Genomic DNA, 17,193 nt, shown 5'->3' with positions numbered 1-17,193 from the left:
AAATAGGCAAAATAAAGACTAGGGTGCAAATGGAAAAAAGACAGTGATTTTGGATGGCAAACATTTCATTTTGGAAAGTTAACCCACGGCTGCGATGAAATCTGTTACAAAATTGTAGAGGACGTGACCAATGTGAGTTGGTTCAAGCAGTTCGGTGCTTGATCCACTTAAGTAAAGTCTCGGATTCGATTCTTTATGAATGTAAAAAATCAACGCTGAAAAAGTTTTACCCATTAGTAGATCAACTCAGCTCGACTGGATTAGCTGAGGACTAATTGAGTTTTCGAATATCAAGGTTCACACCGAGAAATTGTATGAGACATGAAACGAGGTGCAGTGCACTAGTACACTCTCTTGCCTGATAATCTAGAGATCTTATGTTCAATTCTCATGGTAGAGTTGTTCATATTATTTTATTAGATTTTTAATTTACTTATATTAGTCCCATTTGATTTTAGGTTAGATTCTCTTTAAAAGGAAAGCAAGAATATGTAATTTTAGCGTGTGTGAACCATATAATACATCCCAAATTTTTTTTTTTATACTTAATGGGCCGACCCGTCTCGAACTAGATTAGTCGGGATTCGTTGAACTTCCGGATACGAGGATACACTAGAAAAAAAAAATGATCCTATGATTAGCATGGTAGGGAGAAGGTTCCTAGGGATTTAGACAAATTCTCATACGTCCATACAATAAATCAAATCTTCTGTTCAGAATAACAGATATCAGAGATTATTGATTATAGGATATTGCAGTTGCCCACCCCAGTGAAATATTGTTGTCTTTGTAGTAGTCATACCACTTCACTAGAAGTTGGTCAGTCCTTTTGAATTCCATTCAATTTTATGCACTGCGTTTCACTCTATTCCATTTCGTTCTTGTCAAACATGGTCTAAAATTGTCACGATTTATATAGTTCCATAACAGACCAAGAGTGTGCAAGCGCAAGATACAACCTTAAAACCAGAGAAGCCGGCGGCATCAGACAGCGTCTTGAATTCCCTGTCCTTTCGTGCCTGCTGAGATGCATCAGCATCATGTTGTCGAGCCTCGACATGTACATCAATGACATGCTTGTTTCTAGAGCCTCTGGTTGCAAGACTTCCAGCACGATTCCTTTCCCCTTGCTAGGGAGAGCTTCCTAGCCGTTCTTGAGTATTTTCACGCAGTTATCGTCGCTCCAATTATGGAGGGTTTCCTGCAACCAAAGAAAACCGTAAGAGTAGGCAATTTCAGTATTAATTAGGTCTATACTTACGTACTTTTCATTTTCTAGAATTGGCGATTCTATCAAGTGCAAAACTCATGGATTTCACACAACATAGGGGACAAGTACTCATTCTCGGGAGATAACCAAGTATTAGGTGACGGGAACCATGGAAGCGTAGACTCAACAAAAATCCTCACACTTTTTTTTTTCCTGTTTTCGGAACTATGCTTTTGTTCAATAATATATTGGATTGAAAAAAATGATGGCTGGTACATTTAAGTAAAATATGGATATATTGATAGATAGAACCTCTATTTATTTGCTAAATAGATAGATAGACTGAAAGAGTCATAACTATACTTATCAATAAAATTGGAAAAGCTCAGACAGGACAAAGATTTTTTGTTGCCGTTTTTTGTCCAAGTAAATTACTAGGATTTCAAACAATTTGGGGTAAAATGCAAAGACTTATCTTGAGATTTGGGAAAATGACACTTAATCCCATTTCTTTGAAAAATATGCACATAATCTCAGGTGACCAGTTTGACCAAACATTTAATTTTTGCAAAAATAATTGGGTTTCTTCCTTCTTAAGGCCATATAAATTATTTGTTACATAAAACATTTTCTAGTAATTTTCGTATAAGACCTTTCTTATTTTTGTAAAATATTTTCTTTAATTTGAGAAATAAAAAATTGAAAAATCAGACGAAAAATTAGAAAAAAAATGGTTGTAGGTAGAGGAGAAAAGTTTTGGCAATGTTATTTGGGCTAGTGGTAGCTAACCACTGGCCACCAACACCAATATTTCTCTCTCACGGAATATAGAGAGAGAGAGAGAGATGGGAGTAGTGGCCCACCACCCTAGACGAGATAGTTGTTGGCTTTCAAGACTGTCGACAACCTCTTGTAGCGGTGATGGCTGGATATGGGCCATTAACGCCCTTCCATACTCTATTACCCTCTCTCTTCAAAGGGAGATGGGCTGACCACCGTTGCCCAAGTAAGGTCTCTGGCGTCGTGTGGTGATCAACATTGCTTGGGGATGAGGAGGCCGGCAGCAGGCCACCGCCGCCATTTCTACTCCTCATTTCTTTTTTTCTTTTTCTTTTTTTTGTCCATGCTTTCAACTTCTTCTTTTTTTGTATTTATTTCTTATTCTTTTTTCAATTCTCAAATTCAAAATATTTAAAATATATGAAGGGTTTTTATACTAAAATTTTACATAACGTGGTGACCTTATTCGATAATAAATAATTTTATGGCCTTAAGAAAAAGAAATTCAAATATAATGACTTAAATTATTATTGCAAAGAATAAAGATTTGGTCAAACAGGTTAATTGGGGTTAAGTGCATATTTTTTAAATAAATGCGGCTAAGTGCCATTTCCCTAAATCTCAAACGGACAATTTCATTATACCCGATAATTTGTTTACTTTTTACATAATTAACTTGAGTTATTAGTAAATTATTTGAAAAATTTTCATATATTACTTATATATGTATCTCATGCATGGATTTTAACTATATGTACTGTACTATATAATTTTCAATATATATTATAAAGCAGAATCTCCAGGCAATTGAATTGAGTTCTATAAATATATGCCTAGAAATTGCTTTTCCCCGTACCAAAGAAAAAACACTGTAGTAGAGAGACAATGCTTTTAATTCACCGATACTAACATTCAACCTGAAACAGGAAAGTTTTGATATTCTTCGGTGTGCCGCACCCGCTTATCATGGGATCAAATTAATCCATCAGCCCCCACTTATCTAATTCAAGGCGGATCAGTCTACTAAGAGTAAAACTCTTTTAATAATAAATTTTTTCATATACAAGATTTAAATTCAAGACTTTTCTCAAATAGACAGTATTGAATTGTTTGAATCAATATACTGATAAACTACAAGTTTTGATAGTCTATTTTCATTGGAGGTACTTGTGGTACTCCTTTTCCTTTTTATTTTACTTGGCTCAATGCTTTCTTTATAATCGCAAGAAGGAAAAAATACAAATTAATTGGCGAACTAATTATTCATATAATAGAGAAAGAGAGTTCTACAGTAACACATATTTCAATCTAAAATTAATGGATATTTGTAAAAAGAAAAATGTGATTTTCAATTCGACTCCCTTATACTCATTATTTTACTTTTCCATATTTTCCATAGAGACCTCTGCACCGCTAGTAATTAACAAAAGTAATTATTCATGTCAATCTAAAATCGTATATATTCTGTTGATATTAATTGAATCTTAAGACTCCCCTTTAGCATGATTGCGTCTGCCTTGCGCATGCTTGAAAACATACTCCCACCAACATGCTCAATTCCTAAAACATATTAAAAAATTATAATGTCATCCCCTTTAATTAAAACCCCATTAGGTCTGCTGTTAACTTAATTAATTTGTGTAGTTCATTATTATTGTGAAAGTAATGTAGAAGGTAGCGGGATAGGACAGAGCTTCCTTAATGACATGGGGCAAATCTAAGTTTATGCCCTTGATTGAAAGGTGCTTAGAAACGACCATGCTGAGGCACTTCACGATCCCTCCCGCCACATCAACCAGTGAGTCGAGTCCCTCAAACCCGTTGTATACTTCAAGAATTTTCTTCATGATTATAGTAGAAATAGCCACCATTGCCTTGTTAAAGATGGTGTTGTACGTCGGGTTATTGTCCATGTACTCAAACATCGACATCCCGTGAACTTTCTTGAATTGGTTTCCTCCTCCAACTACTGCATCCTTGAAGTTTCACCTGTACACAGTATTAGCTCCTTGAAAAAAGATTGGCACATATATCTCATTCCATTATTCAAGAGAAACCTTATTAAAAAGAAAAAAAAGTAATTTATTTGATCCCATGAAGATGTGGCCAATTTCATAAAATAAAAAATAACCTCCCAATCCTTTCACAAATAACTACATATGATTTCCACGCAATGGCCAATTCAAAAAATAAAAGCAAAAGGATCAGTTCACTGAAAAAAAAAAAGATCAAATTTAATTCTCCTAAATTTCAACGAAAATGCTCATGGAATAAATATTAATTTTGCACAATAATTTAAAATCTGCACGTGCAAGACGACTGGCATATATATATATATATATATATAAAATAAAATAAACTATTATTACCGTACTTCCCGTGGAGCCAGATGGGAAGTAATCTATTATAGGTATTTAAAGTAGGCTCTTGGATCCTGTGCGATGAGGAGCCTCCGTTCGTGTGATGTGAGTCTGCCACGTAGGAGTTTTGAGCAATTTCTCAACTCCTGATTAATTGTTTTTTTATTCATCTTCTTTAATTTAATAACCCATCGAAAATAACTAATAAAAGATTAAAGAATGTGAGAGATGAGCATAAGCTTATTAGTATTGTAGTAGTAGAAACATTGTTAGTTGTGTCAATTGTCTTGTATTCAAAACTTTTCATCCACTTTTTCTTATTTTTTCTTATTTTATTTTTTAAAAAGAAAATTTTAATGTGGACTTGCCACTATTATTTTTTCCTACATAGTAATTTATCAGTTGTTGCAAAATAAAATTATTTTAAAAGTAAAAGAAAAATGATAAATTAAAATAAAAAAATTAATTAAACCTTAAAAAAATAACGTCGAGGGGCTGGATGGTCGCCAAGAGGGGGACCGGATCAGGGGCTCCCCTTTTTGGGCCCTTGCAAAGTGACAAATATATCATATGGATATTATATGGATATGGAACTTTTAAGATAAGAGTTGCAAATATGTAATTCCTATTATTACAAAAAGTACAAATTGTCCTATTTTTATAATATCGAAACGCGAAATATGTATTATTTAATATAACTATTCATATGGGAAGTTGTATTGAATTTAGCATTATACCGCATATTGTTTCTGAATAAATTTCTATAAAAAATGAATAAACCATCTATACGAATATATTTTAAATAAATTTAAGAGCATTTATTAAAAAAGAGTAGCATATTGTTGGAAATTATGGCTAATGGGTGAATGAGAAAATTGTTCACAAGTGAATGACTCTTGATTTTCTTATGTTAACCACACTTAAAATTCCTCTTAATGACAGAGGAATATATTACATTCCAGTGGGAATGAATTATATTTAAGTGGTGGTTACAAGAGATATATGGATTGCATTCATGAATAATCATATGGATTTCATTCATGAATAATCATAGAAGCATTGAACCCCTAGCCTATAAAATCCAATAATTCTCTCATCTAAGAAATACACATAAACATTTTTCTTCTCTTAGATTTCTGAACTTGCATCCGGATTTTTGAGATAGTGTTCACGCTTCACTTCAAGTTCGCTGGAGCGTTGCTGTTTGTGTTGTTGCTTCGCTTGTTGCCGTTTTACCCTGGGAAACAATTGTCCACGTGATCTCAAGCACCCAGGAGGGGACAATTCTGTTTCAAGGGGTTTGTGTCTAACGCAGGACTCGGCTCTCTCATATCTTCAAATCTTCTGGTTTCCTCTTTGTATCGGTTTGAATTTCCAAGTGCTTATACTAGTGAAATTCATTTAATTTTATAGCATTCTATTTGTCTGAATTACTATTCGAATTGTTATTCAATTTTGTAACTTGTTATGGCTAATTATTCTTACAATCTTGAAACAGATTCTCTATTTGAACGATTCGAATGGCTTCGGGAAACGATGGGGATGCAACCAACGGAAGCCAGGCTACTGGCTCCGGCCCTGCTCCTATGTTGCCTAACCATTTGGTTAGCCAAAATGTGACTGCTCCCTCGATGGTTCCTGTCAACCATGTCGAGAAGCCCGAGAAGTTCAATGGGTTGAACTTCAAGATGTGGCAGCAAAAGATGCTATTCTACCTCACAACTCTGAACCTTTCAAGGGTTTTGACTGAAAATGCTCCAACCCTATCTGTGGGGGAGTCAGATGTGCAGGCTCTCAATGCGGTTGATGCTTGGAAGCATTTCGACTATCTTTGTCGGAATTATATAATGAATTGTCTTCATGATTCCCTGTATAGTGTCTATCAGGAGTTTAAGACGGCAAAGGAGTTATGGGAATCCTTGGACCGTAAATATAAACCAGAGTATGCCGGTGCGAAGAAATTTCTCGTCGGACGGTTCCTCGATTTTAAAATGGTCGATTTAAGGACCGTAATGAGTCAAGTGTAGGAATTTCAAGTGCTCTTGCATGAGATCCAGGCCGAGGGGATAGCTCTAAGTGAATCCTTCCAAATGGATGTTGTCAATGAGAAGTTGTCTCCTGGTTGGAAGGATTTTAAGAATTATCTGAAGCATAAGCGAAAGGAGATGACAATGGAGGATCTTGTTGTCAAGCTTCGAATTGAAGAAGACAATAAGAACTCCGGAAAAGATCTCATCATTCCTGCTGCTGCTAAGGTAAATGTCATGGAGTAAGGGCAAAGCTTCAAGAACAGAAGAGGCAAGAAGAAGCTGGGTACGAATGGAGGAGTCTCCAAGCCCAAATTTCAAGAAAAATGCTTCAACTGTGACAAGAAATGTCACAGATCTACTGTCTGCAGGCTCCCAAAGAGGAAAAAGGACCATGAAGCAAACGTGGTTAATGAGATGGCTCGAGATGTGGCAGACATCAACCTATCTGCTGTGGTTTCAGAGGTAAACCTCATTTGGTCCAACCTGAAGGAATGGTGGCTCGATATCGGTGCCACCAGACATGTGTGCTCAAGCAGAAACCTGTTCACTGTACTCGAATCGGTCACTGGGGAGAGGATCTATATGGGAAACTCTGCCCATTCTGATATTGAAGGTTAAGGCAAGGTGGTCCTGAAGATGATTTCAGGAAAGGAGCTAATTCTGAACAACGTATTGTACGTACCTGAGATTCGGAAGAATTTAGTCTCTGGGTCATTGTTGAACAAGCATGGGTTCAGGATGGTTTTTGAGTCAAATAAAGTTATTTTGTCCAAGTCTGAAATGTACGTAGGAAAGGGATACGTGTGTGATGGGCTTTTTAAGCTCAATGTAATGACCATAATCAATAAGAATTCTCGTTCTTCTGCGTATTTAATTGAGTCTCCTGATTTATGGCATGAAAGACTAGGTCATGTTAATTATAATACTTTGCGTAGATTAATTAACTTGAATCACATACCTACATTCCAAATTGATTCACAGCACAAATGTGAAATTTGTGTTGAGGCAAAATTGAAAAGGCCACCATTTCAAACAATTCAAAGGAACACTGAGCCACTTGATCTAATTCATAGTGATGTATGCGATTTAAAGTTCGCAACAACAAGCGGTGGTAATAATTATTTTATTACCTTTATCGATGATAGTACAAAATACTGTTATATATATTTGTTAAAAAACAAAGATGAGGCCATAGAGAAATTTGTTCTCTATAAAAATGAAGTTAAGAATCAACTCAACAAGAAAATCAAGAGATTGAGGAGTGATAGAGGAGGTGAATATGTAACGCCTTTTAGGGAATTCTATGCACAATACGAAATTATACACAAAGTGACTGCACCCTATTCACCTCAATCGAATGATGTTGTTGAACGCAAAAATCACACGTTGAAAGACATGATGAATGCAATATTATTAAGTTCAGGATTAGCTCAAAATATGTGAGGTGAAGCAATGTTGTCAAGCAATTACCTATTAAATAAGGTACCTCGAAAGAAAGAGGAAAAGACACCTTATGAATCATTCAGGGGTAGGAGACCATCCCACGATCACTTGCGAGTGTGGGGGTGCTTGGCAAAAGTAGTTGTTCCGACACTAAAGAAAGTAAAGATCGGTCCTAAGACGATGGATTGCATCTTTATTAGCTATGCACATAACAGCAGTGCTTATCGATTTCTTGTGCATGAATCTAAGATTTTCGATATACATAAGAACACGATAATGGAATCAAGGAATGCGTCATTCTTTGAAGATGTATTCCCATGTAAACTGAATGAGGTATTGAGTTCGTTGAAACGAACCTCATACACTATAAATGATGGACTTCATGACATAGATCATGAAAGCTAGGGTTCAGATCAAGAGATTGAACTTAGACGTAGCAAAAGAGCTAGAATTGAAAAATCATTCGGGAATGATTTTCTGACATATTTGTTATAAAAGGAACCACAAAACTATACTGAAGCAGTGAATTCTTCTGAAGAAACTCTCTAAAATGAGGCAATCAAAAGTGAAATTGATTCGATTCTGCAGAATCACACTTGGGAATTAGTGGATCTCCCCACTGATTGTAAACCCTTAGGATCCAAATGGATCTTTAAGAGGAAAATAAAAGCAAATGGATCAATTGATAAGTACAAGGCCAGGCTTGTAATTAAGGAATACAGGCAAAAGGAAGACTTGAACTATTTTGATACTTATTCTCCTGTGACGAGAATAAATTCCATTAGGATGATATTTACCATTGCGGCATTGCGTAATTTAGAAGTTCATCAAATGGATGTGAAAACAGCTTTCCTAAATGGAGATTTAGATGAAGAAATCTATATGGAACAACCCAATGGGTTCATGGCTCCAAGAAAAGAAATGAAAGTCTGTAAATTGGTCAAATCATTGTATGAGTTGAAATAAGTGCCAAAGCAGTGGCACGAAAAATTCGATAATGCAATGATTTCCAAAGGATTTAAGATCAATGAGTGCGATAAATGTGTATATATTAAGGAGACGGAAAATGGTCACGTCATTTTATGTCTCTATGTGGATGACATACTCATTGTTGGTAGTGATGACAGAATGATCAAATCTACGAAGAATATGCTGAATTCGAGATTTGACATGAAAGATATGAGACTCATTGATGTGATTTTAGGAATAAAAATCATAAGAACATCAGATGGACTAATTTTGAGTTAGTCACACTACATAGATAAAATTCTGGAAAATTTACCAAAAATTATTATGGAACTTCAAAGACTCCAATAGACAATAAGCTTCATCTATCAAAGAATAGAGGAGAGAGTATTTCTCAGTTAGAATACTCGCGAGTCATTGGGAGTTTGATGTATCAGATGAGTTGTACTAGGCCGAATATTGCATACTCGATTAGTAGACTCAGCAGATATACGAGTAATCCAAGTAGGGACTATTGGGAGGCAATTATGAGGGTACTCAAATACCTTAGATACACTCAAGATTACGGGCTACACTATACTAGATATCCAGCTGTCCTAGAGGGGTATAGTGATGCAAACTGGATATCTGATATAACAGATTCTAAATCCACTAGTGGATATGTGTTCACACTAGCAGGTGCAGCAGTGTCATGAAAGTCCTCGAAACAAACTGTTATTGCTAGGTCCACAATGGAATCTGAGTTTATTACTCTAGATAAATGTGGAGAAGAAGCCGAATGGCTGCGTCATTTTCTAAAGGACATTCCTAAATGGAAAAAACTTGTATCACCATTTGTATTCACTGTGATAGTCAAACGGCAATTGGAAAGGCACAGAGTAATACGTATAATGGTAAGTCTAGACATATACGTCGTAGACATAATACCGTTAGACAACTGATCTCAACTAGAATTATCTCTATTGACTACGTGCATGCAAAATATAATATAGCGGATCCGCTAACCAAAGGGTTAAGTAAAGAGCAGTTTGAGAAGTTGTCAAAGGGAATGTGTCTGAAGTCTATTAGAGGAAAGGTTATATAGCGGACACCCAACCTAGCTGATTGAAGATCCCAAGATCTAGGTTCAATGGGACAACTAAGTTATAGAACCGAATTAAATCACTGTGGGGGGAGAAAATCCTTGGACCATTTCTTGATGAAACAGTGATAAATGGTTAAGGCTAGCAATCTAAATTGCTTTAATGATATGTGAAATCACCTATGTGAGAGAGATATGAGAACCGCTTCAGAGGAGAATTTCTATGGATTTAATTCTTCAGAAACTCTTGTAGAACCAGGACGGTGTTCCATGGCAAAAATGGACACAACTATGAGAACCGAAGGAAGTCAGTTGACTCCTGTGTGAGGTGTGTGATATCTTTACACAAAACAGCGGATCAATTCAAGGACATCGCGTCTATTGGACTGCTAGTAAAATACATGCATTTTCATAAGGGAAGGTTCAAGGGTGGTAACACCTACCTATCCTATGCAAGTTCAATTGGTGAACACTATCAGCGAATCAAAACAAAACAATTTCCATTCACGTAGGGGATTGTTAGAAATTATGGCTAATGGGTGAACGAGGAAATTGTTTACAAGCGAACAACTCTTGATTTTCTTATCTTAACCACACTTAAAATTCCTCTTAATGACAGAGGAATATATTACATTCAAGTGGGAATGAATTATATTTAAGTGGTGGTTACAAGAGATGTATGGATTGCATTCATGAATAATCATAGAAGCATTGAACCCTTAGCCTATAAAATCCAACAATTCTCTCATCTAAGAAATACACATAAACATTTTTCTTCTCTTAGATTTCTGAACTTGCATCCGGATTTTTGAGATAGTGTTCACGCTTCACTTCGAGCTCGCTGGAGCGTTGTTTGTGTTACTGCTTCGCTTGTTGTCGTTTTACTCTGGGAAACGATTGTCCACGTGACCTCAAGCACCCAGGAGGGAACAATTCTGTTTCAAGGGATTTGTGTCTAACACAGGACTCGGCTCTCTCGTGTCTTCAGATCTTCCGGTTTCGTCTTTGTATTGGTTTGAATTTCCAAGTTCTTATACTAGTGAAATTCATTTAATTTTATAGCATTCTATTTGTCTGAATTGCTATTCGAATTGTCGTTCAATTTTGTCACTTATTACGGCTAATTATTCTTACACATATAACAATAACAAATCTATACTTTCAATTAATGTTACATCTACTGATATATAATACTACATATAAGCCATAAACACAATAAGTCATAGAAGCATATAGATTTTATTTAATTATATATTACAAATTAACAAAAAGAAAATCACGAGCGCTAGCCAGAAGTCTAGTGGCCATGAATGCAGCCGATGACTCTTCACCCTCTTTGTTACATAGAACTGAGAGGCGAGGGCGAGGCCGTACAACCTCTCAGCCCTCCCATCATCTAGGGTTTCCAAAGAGCAAGTCAAGAAGGAGTGGCTTGGGAGGAGTCGAAGCATCCTGTCATGCTTTCGGCCCACGTTAGGATTTGTGGTTTAGATCGAGCTGAGAGGCAATCTCGGAGGGTGAGAAAAGGGTGCTGGGGCTTCCCCCGGCTATGATGTCAAACAGCCTGAGCTGGGTGGCCGCGTTCAGGACAATCGGGAAAACATGTGCATTCGAGGAAAGCATGGATTGAAGGCATGCTTCGTCTTCCTCACTTAGAGAGCTTGGCGCGATCAATTGGTTTTATAATAGAGTCCCGGAAAGTAGTTGACAAACCTTTGTTTGACCCCTGCGTGATCATGCACATTTTCTATCTGCCAGTCGAATTGATGTTGGAATGTATATTGTGTAAATCTCGTGTGTCCACGTCACTTTTCGGTGTATAACATATCAAATCCGACGGTTCTAACTAATTCAGGTTCAAATTAGGTTGGTCCATTAAGAGATAAAATTCTCCGAGTTGTGAATTTTCTCAATTCACAAGACTCGAATTGGGGACCGTCATTTAAGTATGTCCATGTTTATCATTCTATCATTTAACTAGTCTCATATGATTTGCCGAAAAAGGACAATAATATCTTCGATGTTTCAATAAAAAGGAAATGAATATCTTCTTCTTCTTCTTCTTCTTCTTCTTTTTTCAGGGGATCTTGGTGTCCAATGAGTTCTGACTAATCGAAGATCTTAATGTCACAAATTTTCACATCTTAAGTTTATATATATCTTTCAGTGTAACTAACAGTTAATTCGATGCGACATTTCACAGTTCATTCCTCAGTGTAACTAACCCCTAATTCAATTGATCACTTATTAGAGCATTGAATAGTTATACAACCTTCAGCGTTCAGCTACCACTTTGATTTTGGTAAGAAATTCTTTTCCTTTCAAAATCCTAAGGGGTTTTTCACATTATATCTTTAGAACAGTAACTTGGCGCAATAAAGAAATGCAATGAGGTAATTATATATTAATGATGATTGGCTAAATTGGACCGAGTCATATCGCAATGTGAAACGTAATTATTTATTAATCTGGTTCGTCAAAAATATTGTGCCCATGTCTTCTACTGTGTCTTCATCTCCCATTTACAGATTTCCCCCACTCAGGAGCAGTTGAGCTCTGTGTTTCAACAAGGAGATGAAATCACAGGGAGAGCAATTATCGACGGCTACCACCTCATTTGTTGGGAAACATGCATGAAGTTTACTAGAACATGCTCTTTTATACTCATCACGTCTTGTATGTGTAGCATTGCGTTGGCATGATGGGGAGCAATTATAGCCGGTTCGAGATAAGACATGTCTGATTTGGGGCCCCAATTGACGTAGCATCGTTCTGTTCTGCACTACAGCATCGTTCTTCCAGAGAGACCATGCTGATCTTTTCTGCATCGTTCCAATTTTATCGGATGTCTCCGAGTTGAAGATCAACCGATATTTGCTAAGAACTTTGGGACAGTGTACTGAGATAACCGCAACTATGGGGATCAAAACGAAAAGAGAAGAAACCTCAGTGGCCAAATTAAAGATGAGCCTGATTAAATTTGTCCCCTTCTTCGTCGTCGTCGTCTTCGCCCCCCTGGGATCGAAATTTCTCGTCTCCAACAAAGGCACGCAGTCTCCGATGCCGCCCGCTCCCTCAAAATCCCGCGGAAACGTCCAACTGTGGCTCTGCTGATCGGAACCCTTCGCTTTAATCCATAGGGGAACACTCCCAACAAAAGCCATACTTTTTCCGAAAGTTCAGAAAGTCATTCGGCGATGGATGACATGAAAGATAAAGTTAAAGGGTTCATGAAGAAAGTCAACAATCCCTTTTCCTCTTCTTCTTCCGGCAAGTTCAAGGGCCAAGGCCGGGTCTTGGGCTCCGCTTCTTCTTCTTCGTCGGAGCCCACCAATCCCTTCAACTACCGCCCTTCAACGGCCCCCTCTCCGAGGCCGAACCCTTCCCCTGCTCCTCCCTCAGCTAATTCCACTAAGGCCGCTCAGCCCCGGAAGCCCGACGTTCCCGATCGGCCGAAACCCGAGTCTCCCAAGAATCGGGAACCCGGTCAGAAGCCTGCAGATGGGTTCGATCCTTTCGACTCTCTCATTACTTCCGGGAAGAGATCCCAGAACGGGTACTCCCTGAATCTGGTCGAGTGCCCGATTTGCAACCAGACGTTCAAGTCCGAGGAAGAGGTCTCCGAGCATGTGGACCACTGCGTTGGCAGCGGTTCAGCCGAGAACACTAGTGAAATCGGCGGTATTCGGGGGCCGTCCAGTGGTGATTCGGATGGGGGGAGTCAATTGGAGGAACGAGTCGGCGTGTACCTGTCTGCGAAGCTGCCGGAGAGTTCGGTGGAGATCCTGATTAAGTTGCTCAGGAACATAGTGAGGGAACCCGGCAATGCGAAGTTCAGGAGGATAAGGATGGGAAATCCGAAAATTCGGGAGGCAGTCGGGGAGGTTGCAGGAGGAGTTGAGCTGTTGGAGTTTGTCGGTTTCGAGTTGAAAGAAGAGGACGGCGAGATGTGGGCCGTGATGGAGGTTCCAGGAGAGGAGGGCTTGGGTTTGATCAGAAAGGCAGTGGCCTTACTGGAGCCGAAGAAGATAGGAGTAGAAGAAGGCAAGAAAATCGTAGATGTAGCTTCTTCCAAGGTTGCTAATGAAGTAGCGGAACCCAAGAAGATTGATAGGCAGGTCAGTTGCTCGGATACTTGTTCTCCGATAATGTTCCTTACTTCATACGAATCTTTTTCTCATCGTATACTATGGTGCTTACTGGAATGGATTTGGCAATTCTTGAATGGGGATAAAGTACTTGGAATATTTTGGAGTTATTGTATGATATATCAGTTAAATACTAGGCAATAAGAAAGAGGATGTCGCTTCAATAATTTGAAGAGAAGTAAGAGGTGTCTGAGATATGCAGTAATCGAACTTTGCAGGAGATAGGAGGAACTAATACTAAGTTTCTGAAATTTGTCTGCCAAAATTGAGAAAATATTTTACTATTTGAGTAAGATTTCCTGCAAAATTAAATGCTTGCCAATGAAGAAAAACTCGAAATTGAGCAGCAGCCTGGAAAGTACCCTTTGAGAATTTGCTCGCTGTTTCAACTTTTGACCATCACCAATTTTACTGGTTGCTGTTTGGCTCAAAGAACATCCTCCAAGGAAGTGCTGCTAGACTGTATTCTGCTTTTTGTTTACGGTTGCAAACTAGGTCCTTCAAGGTGTTGAATTCCATCAATTGGTTCACTCCACCTGTAGCCTGACCATCATGTCTTTTTCTAATACTATCGGTAGCTTAGTTTTTCTAATATGCATTCTTTTACTATTGAGTCAGGTTCGGGTGTATTTTTCTGTTCCCGAAAGCGTAGCTGCGAGAATAGAGTTGCCGGATTCTTTTTATAATCTCTCAGCGGAAGAGGTGAGAAGAGAAGCCGAAATGAGGAGGAAGAAAAATGCAGAATCCCAACTTCTGATTCCTAAGTCCTTTAAGGAAAAGCAGGCAAAGGCTGCTCGGAAGAGGTATAACAGAACAGTTATTCGGATTCAATTCCCTGATGGGGTAGTACTTCAGGGTATCTTTGCTCCTTGGGAGTCAACTGGTTCTCTATACGAGGTCAGTTCTAAAGGCTTTTCTTGTCTGGTGGTGTAATTCCTGCATTGGAACCATTTTTTGTGGTACAAGACATTAGGTGGGGAGACACTGTTTGATAATTCTCGCTTGTGTATTCCTTCCTATTTTGGGTGAAGATCCAAACTTGGCGCTTTTCCCTTGTTTAAAAAGAACCTGACTTATGATAACAGTGCTTCTAGGTATATTTGGTAAGGTAATCTTAAAATTTAGGAAATTGTATGACTCTGCTTAGGCTTTCCAGTTCATCAGCAGCTTTAGTTGCCCTTAATTGGAAACTGTTCTCATGTCTCTCTCATTCTCTCGCACATCTTGTGTGGTTTTGTCTGATCAGGGGTCCTCACAATAGTAGGTTTGATTTTAGAATTTACAATTCCAGAGGTTCCAATCGGCCATTTAGCTTCTAAACTGAAATGAATGGGTGACTTGTTATCTTTTCTGAATGAATTAGAAGTATACTTTGTTCTGTATAGCTGCATTGTGTTTTGTTTAATTAGATTGGGTGTTACTTATCAGGGCAAACAGGGTGCATTTCTTAATAGTTCCATAAAATTTGAAGAGGTGTTTGGGACTCGGAAACGGGTATTTTGCTTTTCATTTTTTTCACTTCAATAGCATCGGAAGCATGTTGAGATAGATCCTGTCTGTAGTCCTCCCGGGAAGGGGTAGAAGAATGTCAAAGAATGTGCATTCTTAGTCGATGCATGTACACCTGTTATATGTTGAAGAATGTGGTGTCTTGCACTCATTCCTGCTCTCATTTGCTTATTAATGAACATAAAAATGGAGATATCTGCACCTTTCTTCTTCTTCTTCCTCCTGCAGTTCGTGAGTTCAGCACTGAAAGAACCGAGCCTCGAGTTTGAGCTGTTGAATCCTGTGGGGTTCAAACGGCGTGTGGTCCCACACTCACCTGCCCCTGGAGAGAAAGCCTCGACCCTTGAGGATGAAGATTTGGTCCCTTCTGCACTCATCAAGTTCAAGCCCATCGAAACTGATTCTGTTGTCTTCACCGGGCTCGTCAATGAGCTTCTCGAGATCAGCGAACCGCTTCAATGATTTGCTCATTGTGTTGTCTTACTCGTTGTGGGGGTTTTAGATGGTGTTTGTTGTCCAATTTGTTTCCGATATATCAAGCCTTGAGAAAAGTTGTGTACAATAGTTCGTGGGTTTTCATAACTGTACATTCGGTCCTATCCAGAAGCTCTCACGTCTCCACCCACAATTTGTAGAATGTAACATGCATTTTCTTGGAGGTTTCATTCATTGATATTGTTGTGAATTTGTGTTTGGTTGTAAAGGAGATCATCTGCAGTCGAAGGAAAAAGGTCGGTGAGGGTGGTAGTGGTGGCTTCCCAAATTCGCGTCTCTCCCTTCTCCTCTGTATCTTCTGCCGTTTCTTTTCCAGCCCTGATCTGCTATATATTCATGTCCAAAATCCTGTTCAAGATATCCAAATAAAATTTCCTAATTTAATACTACGTTTCATTTCGCAATCGAATTTTAAAATTTTAATTTTAATTTTAACTTTATGCATAATAAAAATTAACTCTTAAAAAAAAAAGGTGAGATCCATAGATAAATTCATATACACTTCAATTATATTCAATTCAATTTTTATTATTAAATTCTCTTAACTATTAATTACTTTTTTATATTTTTTCTCATAATTCAATAACACAATCATTACGATTCAATTAAAATTAAAATTCAATTCAACTGAACTCTAAAATTATTTATAATAGAATCCCACATCTCCAAAGATATCCATCACCTATAAGAGAAATCAAAACATCTTTCTACTGACTTCCTCTTCTAAAAATTCTTAGGGCCCACGTAGAACTTCAAAGTGAAGTAAATATGGTCGGATCAACTGATCTGGAGGGTTTTCTACTGACTTCCTCTTCTAAAAATTCTTAGGGCCCACGTAGAACTTCAAAGTGAAGTAAATATGGTTGGATCAACTGATCTGGAGGGTTGTAGCCGGTAGCGCTCTGTTTCACGGCTACAGCCGCGGATTTCTGTTTTCTGCACTGCACATCAAACTTCATTTGGTCATATCTGCTTTGTTTGGGCTCCGATTGATGAATTGTTCAAACCGTTACGCTCCTGGCTCGATGGGCTTTCCATTAATATGCAATTTGCACCATTTAGCTTCAGTTTATCCTGTTTAAAACACAAAAAACTTAGAGGTTACAAAATCTCAATTCATGAACTAACTCTCAAAATACCTAAAAACACCAAAAAGCACTTAAAACTCTGA

The 17,193-nt window shown here is 38.0% G+C and overlaps 2 protein-coding genes and 1 pseudogene across 2 annotated transcripts; 2 read left to right on the top strand and 1 right to left on the bottom strand.

Moving 5' to 3' along the window:
• Window positions 1–904: 904 nt before the first annotated feature.
• On the bottom strand, window positions 905–3,921 carry LOC116193839 (annotated as a pseudogene).
• A 1,949-nt stretch (window positions 3,922–5,870) lies between these two features.
• Window positions 5,871–6,998, top strand: LOC116193838. The gene is made up of 3 exons (XM_031522590.1): window positions 5,871–6,359; window positions 6,408–6,619; window positions 6,749–6,998. Exons 1-3 carry the CDS (start codon window positions 5,871–5,873, stop codon window positions 6,996–6,998), a joined length of 951 nt encoding a protein of 316 aa, XP_031378450.1.
• Window positions 6,999–12,866: 5,868 nt separating this feature from the next.
• On the top strand, window positions 12,867–16,298 carry LOC116196403 (plant UBX domain-containing protein 2). Its single transcript, XM_031526095.1, has 3 exons — window positions 12,867–13,988; window positions 14,637–14,915; window positions 15,756–16,298. Exons 1-3 carry the CDS (start codon window positions 13,068–13,070, stop codon window positions 15,987–15,989), a joined length of 1,434 nt encoding a protein of 477 aa, XP_031381955.1. The 5' UTR covers window positions 12,867–13,067; the 3' UTR covers window positions 15,990–16,298.
• Window positions 16,299–17,193: the final 895 nt, after the last annotated feature.

This window comes from Punica granatum, chromosome 2, assembly GCF_007655135.1.
Source record: "Punica granatum isolate Tunisia-2019 chromosome 2, ASM765513v2, whole genome shotgun sequence".
Taxonomy (NCBI): domain Eukaryota; kingdom Viridiplantae; phylum Streptophyta; class Magnoliopsida; order Myrtales; family Lythraceae; genus Punica; species Punica granatum.
The sequence above is the reverse complement of the archived record's forward strand: the minus strand, read 5'-3'. Positions and strand labels throughout refer to the sequence as shown.

What these genes read in the sequence shown, in the direction of transcription:
- LOC116193838 (XM_031522590.1), top strand. Translation starts at nt 5,871, where the DNA reads ATGGCTTCGGGAAACGATGGGGATGCAACCAACGGAAGCCAGGCTACT. An exon ending in AAATGGTCGATTTAAGGACC is followed by an intron (nt 6,360 to 6,407) that starts GTAATGAGTCAA and finishes CATGAGATCCAG; the next exon opens with GCCGAGGGGATAGCTCTAAG. An exon ending in GCTAAGGTAAATGTCATGGA is followed by an intron (nt 6,620 to 6,748) that starts GTAAGGGCAAAG and finishes TACTGTCTGCAG; the next exon opens with GCTCCCAAAGAGGAAAAAGG.
- LOC116196403 (XM_031526095.1), top strand. Translation starts at nt 13,068, where the DNA reads ATGGATGACATGAAAGATAAAGTTAAAGGGTTCATGAAGAAAGTCAAC. An exon ending in CCAAGAAGATTGATAGGCAG is followed by an intron (nt 13,989 to 14,636) that starts GTCAGTTGCTCG and finishes CTATTGAGTCAG; the next exon opens with GTTCGGGTGTATTTTTCTGT. An exon ending in CAACTGGTTCTCTATACGAG is followed by an intron (nt 14,916 to 15,755) that starts GTCAGTTCTAAA and finishes TTCCTCCTGCAG; the next exon opens with TTCGTGAGTTCAGCACTGAA.